Source organism: Parus major, chromosome 1 (assembly GCF_001522545.3).
Source record: "Parus major isolate Abel chromosome 1, Parus_major1.1, whole genome shotgun sequence".
Classification (NCBI taxonomy): Eukaryota; Metazoa; Chordata; class Aves; order Passeriformes; family Paridae; genus Parus; species Parus major.
The window spans coordinates 87,020,331-87,028,991 of record NC_031768.1 but is presented as its reverse complement, the minus strand read 5'-3'; the positions used below and the strand labels follow the sequence as shown (position 1 = coordinate 87,028,991).

The window sequence follows — 8,661 nt, the reverse complement described above, 5'->3', positions numbered from 1 at the left end:
TTTGGTCACCCAAGAAGGACAGTGAAGAAGTTAAATATATGACATATCTCTAGACAGGGATTCCTTCAGGCTGATAAGTCTCTCCCCTATCTCTAGCAGGTCCTCATGCAGAAAAGCTATTAAAAGTCTTTCTCTCTTGCATCCACTTGTCTTGAAACTATTTCCTGTAATTCTGTGTTCATGGTTCATGGACACCTGGACTAGTAACATTTTGCTGCATCTCATCCTGTATTCTTGCAGTCATGCTGCAATGCTGGGCTTTGTACCAAGAATAGGCTGCTGAATTCTCACTGAGTTGGTTCAGCATTTGCTCTTACGTTACGTAAGAATGTAGAGATGTTGTGAACACAAGAAACAAAATAATAGAAGTAGATAATCTGTACATCATTGTGTGAGACAATAAGTGGAAATGATGCTAAAGAATGCTGAAGGCAACAGCTGGATGTCTCTCTGAGCACCTGCTCCCCTGCCATCCAGTCCATCAAGCAGCTGTATATACGTTTTCTAAAACATAGATTCTTTCCACAAGTAGGGACAGATTGCTCTTTTCTTTTACCTCCAACTGACTTTCTTGAAACACAGCTTGAAACAACCTTGAGAGTTCAATGCTAGAATGCATCCTACAGCCCATCTGCAGTCTCTGACCACACATATTGACTATCTACCATAGTTCTGCTGCCTAAACAAGCTCCAGTTCATCTGGAGCTTGTACATTCAGCCTAGGATGTTGGTTTCCAAAGTTTATTTTCTGCAATAAGCTTCTTCACAAAAGCATGTTGGTCTAATAGCTATTTACCTCACTATTCTGAAAATGAGCTTTGGGCTTCTAAATGACACAAATGAAAAATGTTGATCTAGATGACCATACATGAGATGGGAGGAGGAGGATAAAATGAGTAGTAGCTGAGTACATTGGGGATGAAGTGTTTGCAGCATCAGCTGGGGATGGTGTCTCCTGTGGAGAACTTCATGAGACAATGAGTTTTTCTGGCTTTTCTCCCAACGGCTGTTGTTGCATCAGAACAAATTAAGCAAAAACAAATGATGTCCCCAGGTGGAGTGTCTCAGTCACTGCCACCCCAAGGAAGAGCTCAGGTGAGACAATGCCTCATTTACCATTGCACAGGGAACAATAAACACATGATTTTCAGAAGTCAACACCAGTGATTCTCAGCAAGGCCCCAGAGTGCTCTCATCCCTGCCCCAAGAGGGGCTGAACACTGCTGAGCTCCTTCGAAGACCATGAGAGTTGCAGCTACTCTGTTTCTTTCCAGATGAGCCCTTCAGGCTAAAAGTTAAACCCCAAACTTTTAATTGGATCCACAGAGACATCCACAAAGTTGGCCAAATGAATCTGAAAATAACTTTAGATACAAGTAGAAAAGATCTCTCTTCAGAATATGAGTCTATCTTACTACCCTCACCTTCTCTCTTGTCTCAGCTACTGGATTTCTAGTTAATATTTTCCAGGGCCTGTAGCCTAATTTTCAGTTTGTCTGTCTTTTTAATTTTCACCTGTTATTCTCGGGTTAAATATTTTCATCCTTTTATTCATGAATTCCTATTTCAGATTTGTCTTTTCTCTCTAGTTCTAAATGAGTTTTCTTCTAGTTCCTCCATTTTTTTCCAAAAGGGAAAAGCTTACATGTTTATGATGCTATTAACTGATCCGCACAAGCTTTTTTTTTTAGCAGAGACGCGGGACAATGCCTTTGGCTGGGTTAGACTATGAGTAAGTACAACGAGGTGAAAGAAATGCCCCACCTTTAACAAATCATGAGGAGTAGTTAGCTGCCAGGTAGCCTGCCCTTTTTTTGCAAAACTCTGTTTTGGTTGGTTTATGGTTCAGCATCTTTCCCAGACTGAGTTCCCAGGCACGGTTTATCAAGCCAAACAACAGAAACTCGAGCAGAGCAGTGTGATGATTTTTCTCACCAAGGCAAATTGATGCCAGCCATCCTGCTGTTACCACCCCAGCCAGTTTCAGTTCCCAGTTTCCAGAAAACTCTGAACACTGTGGGAATAAGGATACATTGCTCCTCCTAAAGGCTATGCCCAACTGTTTCAGTGTCTTGCCTCTGGGGGAGGCAACATTTCTTGACTCCTGTTTACTACAGAATAGGGATCCCATACCTGTTAAAAAGTGTCTGTCAAGGTGCTGTTGTTTTCAGCCCTCAGCCCTGCTGTGTTCTGATCATAGTCAGCTGTACTGGAGTCGCAACTGTACTTTCTCAAAAGATATTAGCATTTATTTTTACATTGCCATTCTTAACATTTTCATTTGAGCAAATCTTACTTTTCATCAACCACCAAAACCAATTCAAGCAATCCACCTTAAAACTGCCTTAAGTTCTCTAATGAGATAAGTCATCATGACGTTTCTGAATAACACAGTAGCTTCAGCTACTGAACATACCTGCAGCAGAACATCAGTGCAGCTACAACAGCCAAAACCTTTGCTATCTACAGCGCTAAGATACTCCCAGAGGATCAATATCAGCATGCTTTTGAATGCAAAGAAGATCTGCAATCCTTCCTATCCTCTTTATGCTCTTTTACCACTGGCTAGGTAGCTCATGTTGCTTGAACATGAGGCCTGCTGAAGAGCTTTGTGTCGTCTGAGCTGAGAGCACCATTTCCTTGGCCATTGCTGGGACTGGATGTCCCTCTCCTCCAGGTTTCCTGGTACCTCTCTCAGTTGTTTCCACTTTTCCCAGATTGCTCCACATTACACTGAGCTTCCCAGTTTCTCTTGCCTTCTTTGGAGCAGGCTGGCGATTCACAGGTGTGGATAGGCAAGCCCAGCACTGGCCCTTTTTCTGAAGACCAAGGGGAATATCCTCTGAAGTATGTTGCAATTGCTGATAGAAGCTGATATGACGTGATTCATCAACCGTAGCTGGATTCCAAGAAACTCTTTATACAAATTCGGGCTAAGGCAGGCCAGTCCCAAAGCCTTGCAGGCACGTACTGAAAAAAAATCACACAGTGAGGAGTGCGGGGGAGGAGAGCAGGGCTGAACTCTGCAGCGAGGCAGAATGTACAGCTCTATAACATGCTGCAGACTCAAGGCATGCAAACACTAATGCCAACGTGCAGCTTTTAATAATCTATTATGAATTTGGCCGTAAGCTGATGCAATGGAAGTGCTGGGAACCTGAAAGGTGTGGGCTAGAGGAGGAAGTAGGGAGTCGCTTTGACATGCATGTTCTCATCCTCTGCTGCTTGTTGTTTGTCTGGTTGCTGTGTGTTCTGGCACTGGGCTGCACAGCTCACTCCAGCTAGCTCTCCCCTCTTTGGGGAGCCGTGTTGTGGAGGTAACGTGTGGGAGTGTGTTGAAACCTTGCAAGGAGGTGTAAGTTGCATCTTAATAAATGACGGCTTATCTGCACACACACAGACTGAAACAGTAATTTGCCTGATTTATTTCAGTGTAAGGCTGGGCACTGTGGTAAAAAAAAAAAATAGTGCATATAACTGCTGACTGTGTGGTATTGGTTACTGGGTAGGTGCTGACTCACCTTGGTTCACCTCCAGTCCAGCAGGAAGAAAGGACCATCTGAAGATGAGAAAGTTAGAACAGACTTGTCAAAATAGTTACTGATAATTATTTTTGCATTGCTACTGAGGAAGCAGATTTTCTCCTGCAGTTTGGGTCAGAGAAGAGGATAAAGCAAGAAATAGCACCAGAGCCTCTGAATTTTATTTTGTAACACAAACTTTACATGAGCTAATCAGCTGGTGTCCTGAAATTCTCACAGAGTTTACTAGAGGGAGCAGTCTTACTCTGCAAAGCACTTGAGTAAAATAGACTTTACTGTAAAGATTTGCTTTCATTTATAATCTGCCCAATTTGCTTGGTGTAATTAGGAAATAACCAGCACCTCAGCTTTGCTCCTGTTACAGAGACAAGGTGTCACCGAAAGAGGCTTCAAGGTTGCTGTTTTGTTCAGTACTACACAACAGCACCTAGAATTCAAGACAGATTCAGAATTCAGTTTTGTAAATGCTCTAAACACATTCTGTGCCCTGAACTGTTTGCAGAACCTAAAACAATATGAAGTGTAAGGAAAGATAAAAATTTGAAAGTTAAGGAAGCGACTTGAAAAACTAAAAAGGATGGACTCCACTGTCATAACTTTAATTCCAAGAAGTTAAATGACAGGTTAAAATAGAGGATAAATACTTAAATACAACTTTGGCAGTGTTCCAGATGTGGCTACATGTGTGACAGGTAAAGAAGAATAGTCACTTTACTTCACCTGCTGGACACATTCTTACTATTGCAGCCCAGTAAGGGCTTGACCTTTGTTGCCTCTTCCTGGCTTCTGTTTCTTGATGTCCATAGGAAGCCCAGGTTCTTTTCCCATCACAATTAGTCCCAGACTGGACCAATGTATTAAGCAGTTTTGTTCCAAAATGACTATGCCATGTAGATAAAATATGATAGAAGGATATTTTGAAAGGATTTCTTCTAAACCAAGTGAAAAATACTGAGGTACCATATTCACATTTCTGCCAAGCAGATCCATTTTAGCAGTCAAAAAATCTTGACTTTGCCTATTTTTTTCTACTCATGTAAGGGTACAGATCTCTTTAATTATTTCTGTGTAAGTGGCCAGGAATGAGTGAAACAATGGCAATAAAAAGAAATTGGGCTCAAATAATCCCAGTCCTATCAAAAGCTGACTGGTGATTTCATCTGAACCAGTAAAAAGTAATGGGTCACCTGAACTGGTGAAAACTCCACACACAGATGCATTTAAAGTTTCTATATCTGTTTTGCTTTGCCTCTAAGTGTTAGTTTGATTTAAACTTACTTAAAGACTCACAGATTTATTTTTATTTAAGAAGAGAGGCAATGCATTTTGTTACTTACAGTGTTACCATACCAGGTACAATGCAGCAGCACCGTCAATAATCAGCTACTTTCAATTGCTTCAGTGAAGAGAACAAGAGAGGAGGGTGCTGCCAACCTCTGAAGATGCAATTACATCCTATTGCTTGATTTACAGAAAACCTGCAACCCCCCCCTTTCTTGGGAGGAATGGATCTGCCTGCCCTTGGTGCAGGGAGGGCAGAGGCAGCAGGGAACAGGACAGACTTCTGTGCCATATGGTGTATAAGGAGCTGGGTCCTGCAGAAGAGAAGAGAGGATGGCTATGAGATGCTGAAAGAAAACATTGGCTCTAGGGACACCCACAGCCAGAGGGAGCCCAGGCTGGGTAAGAAACAGAATCTCAGCCCAGACTGAGCAGCACACATCACCAAGAGGAAGAAGTCTCTTATCTTTTAACACAGAGAAGGTATGTTGTCACTGAAGCAAACAGCTCCAGAAGAAAGGAAGGGAAACCCCTGTTTCTTCCCCACTTCTTAGCCCTGTTGTTTAGTAGAGTCCACTTAAAGTCTCAGTACTTGGAGTGAGGGGAGCCCCAGCTGGTCCTCAGTGACTCAGTCTGCAGTCATGTTCCACCCCATTTATCCTGTTTTCAGTGAAGACCTTCTGCTTGCATAGGGTGTCAAGAAAGATTTACAGCCAGACTGCTTAGAACTACTGTTGGGGAGGTCTTGCAGCAGCAAAATGTGGATGTAGGAGTGAACCATGGCTTTATAACTGCTGGAAACTGTGCATAGCAGTAGTATTTTTAACTTGTTTTTGCAGGATCACTGCTCTCTCTGTGTTGTCTACAGAGCTCCTTCTTGGTCTTCATTGACTGTACATTATTTTTTGGTCTTAGAGTTTATGGTAGTTTCTTCCTAGCTTATTAATTTTGCTGACTTATGCTCTGAGGCAGAGAGATGAAATTCCTAGTTTTGCACTTGATGAAACATAATTGTGGATATTTTCATATTTACCTGAGCCCCCAGACATTTTGAATGCTGCTGAGATACTGAATCACAAGGAAAACCTGGGGGGAAAAAAAAAAAAAAAAGGAAAAAAAAAAGTCTGTAGGCTTTAAGCAGATTCAGCTCCTCAATAGTATTGTTTATTTTTTCTGGAGTTTTTTTGAAACATCATTCTCCAGGAAAATCCCTGTTTCCACTAATAGCATTTCCACCAATTTCACATTCCTTCTATTAGTCTTTGATGACATTTCATATTAATTTTCCAGTTTGCTTCACACTTAAATATTGCTGGGATTTTTATATAAGCAGAAGTCTTCAAGGAATCTCTGATTTTATTTCTGTTTTACTGCAAAGTGTAGAAAGAGTAAGAATTATTTCTTGTAGTTAATACTGTATTCATTGATGAACATATGAGCAATGGACTCTGTTCACCCATAACCAGTATATATAATTAATTTTTGTATGTCTTTCTACATACTTATTTTTCCTGGATTTTTCAGCTTTAATGACTTTGTATCACTTCACATTCTTAGGAAATTTCTGCTCTTCCAGCAAAAAGAAAGATCTCAGTCTTCAAGTCCAGGATACTAGCATTGTGTTTTCCTTAAAAAACTGTTATAGAGTAGTTATGTTGCCATGGACATCTTTGGTTTTGAGAATGGAAGTTTGTTTACTTTTACTCTGATGCCATAGGGCTGAGGCAGGCATAAAGATGTAAGCAGCCAAAATGTCAGCCCTAATTTTGGAATCCTCATGTTTAATCACTGAAACCCTTTTTCTCTATGAACCTTATGGCAGATCCACTGCCAAGAGGGGAAAAGCCAGTCAGAGAGCACCTCAAATTTCCATTAATTGGAGTCAGGCTGTGGCACAGGACCTTCAGCTCACTGTCTGGTTGTCCTGGTACATCTCTGACACCGATGTAGGGGACTGTGAATAGAGAATTAACAGGTCTGCCTGGGAGTGGAAGCACAAGGAGCAGCAGCAGCTTCTGTGAGACCTAGGAGCTGATGGTCATCAAGACCAAAACACCTCTGTCTGCAGCTTCTTAGGACACTCAGTTCAAGAGGGAGAGTCCAATGAAGATTCTCAAAAGCAGGACAGCTCAGTCAGACTAATCAGTGTCAATTCCTAAAGGGTACCTAATGAATGTTCAAAACCTGCACGTGGTCACAAAGCTAAGAACAATTCAGAAGAAGCAATGAAGACCCAACAGCTGACAGTCTTTGTCACCAATGCCGTGGCAAAGAATCCTAGGGAGGTTGATTGGGCACAAGAACCCTTGGAGAATATGGGTCTGAGAGTGTGCTGAATGTGGCTGAGTGAAATCAGGTTTGGAGTTTGGGGTTTTTTTTTTTATGAAATCACTTTCCTCCCTACCCAATAACCTTTACTACACTGGTTCTACAGTAATGCAATGTTATTTCCTAAATGGAATTGATTGCCAGGCATCTAATTCAGCTGTTTCCCCTCTGTTTCTCTCCTGTAGATGCCATGTGAAGGCTGCATGGAGAGGGACAATGTGAGCACTGGTGCAACCATGGAGTTCCTCCTGCTCGGCTTCTCTGAGCTTCTCCATCTGCGGGTCCTGCTCTTCCTTATCTTTCTCATTGTTCATTTGGTCACGTTGGCAGGCAACATGATGGTCTTCATGGCGGTGGTTATGGAGCCCTCACGTCCTCCCATGCTTTTCTTCCTCTGCCAGCTCTCTGCCATCGAGCTCTGCTACACTTTAGTCGTTGTCCCCAAGGCGCTCTTCAGCCTGGTGGTGGTGGATGGCAGCACCATCTCCTTCCTGGGCTGTGCTGTACAGATGCACTTCTTCGTGGCCCTCGGTGGGGCTGAGTGCTTCCTGCTGGCGGCGATGTCCTACGACCGCTTCGTGGCCATCTGCCACCCCCTGCGCTACGCGGCCCTGATGAGCGAGGGGCTGTGCCTCAGGCTGGCTCTCACCTGCGGCCTGGGAGCCTCTGCTGTTGCCCTGGGCTTGACGGTGGCCGTGTTCCGCCTGCCCTTCTGCCAGTCACGCCGCATCAACCACTTCTTCTGTGATGTGCCAGCCGTGCTGCACCTGGCCTGCACACAGGGCTACACCCCCGAGCTGCCCCTGCTGGCTGCCTGCCTGCTCCTCCTGCTGCTCCCCTTCCTCCTAATCCTGGCCTCCTACGTTTGCATTGCCGTGGCTTTGTTGCACATCACCTCCCCTGTGGGAAGGGGTAAGGCCTTTTCCACCTGCATTTCACACCTGGCCATCACCTTACTCCACTACGGATGTGCCACCTTCATTTACATCCGTCCCAAGTCCAGTTATTCACCAGCTCGAGACAAGGTGGTGTCCCTGGTCTACACCAACATTACTCCCTTAATGTATCCCCTCATTTATAGCCTGAGGAACAAGGAAATCAGAGGGATCCTCAGGAAAATGCTGAGGAGGAAGCAAACAGCTCAGGTGAACTGGGATGCTATCAGAGTTGTGATGTGTGTGTGTGGTAAATTTTAGCAGAATAAACTCATGCTTGTTGGAAAACAGCCCCATAACCAGATCACGGTAGACTTTGCTAAGGCAAATATCCAGGCAGAATTCATCATGTATCACTACATTTGTGAGAAGAAGATATCTCTGCTCAAAAAAATCCCCAACGTAACACTTGATCTAAAGGGAAATGCTTTAGTGAGTTGTGAGGATCCAGAGCTTTGATCAATCACTGGTCTCGCTTCTCCGATCACACACATTCAGGCTTACATTCATAGTCATCCCAGCACAATCAGAAGATCAACACAAATTTTTTTTTAAAGCTAATAAACCAATATTAA

General features: G+C 43.3%; 1 protein-coding gene across 1 annotated transcript; it reads left to right on the top strand.

Moving 5' to 3' along the window:
• Positions 1-7,336: 7,336 nt before the first annotated feature.
• LOC107211282 (olfactory receptor 10AC1-like) lies at positions 7,337-8,347 on the top strand. The gene has a single exon (XM_015643175.1). The coding sequence runs from the start codon at positions 7,337-7,339 to the stop codon at positions 8,345-8,347; it is 1,011 nt and encodes a 336-aa protein (XP_015498661.1).
• Positions 8,348-8,661: the final 314 nt, after the last annotated feature.

Bases quoted from the DNA above. Each gene is read 5' to 3' on its own strand.
- LOC107211282 (XM_015643175.1), top strand. From the start codon at position 7,337: ATGCCATGTGAAGGCTGCATGGAGAGGGACAATGTGAGCACTGGTGCA.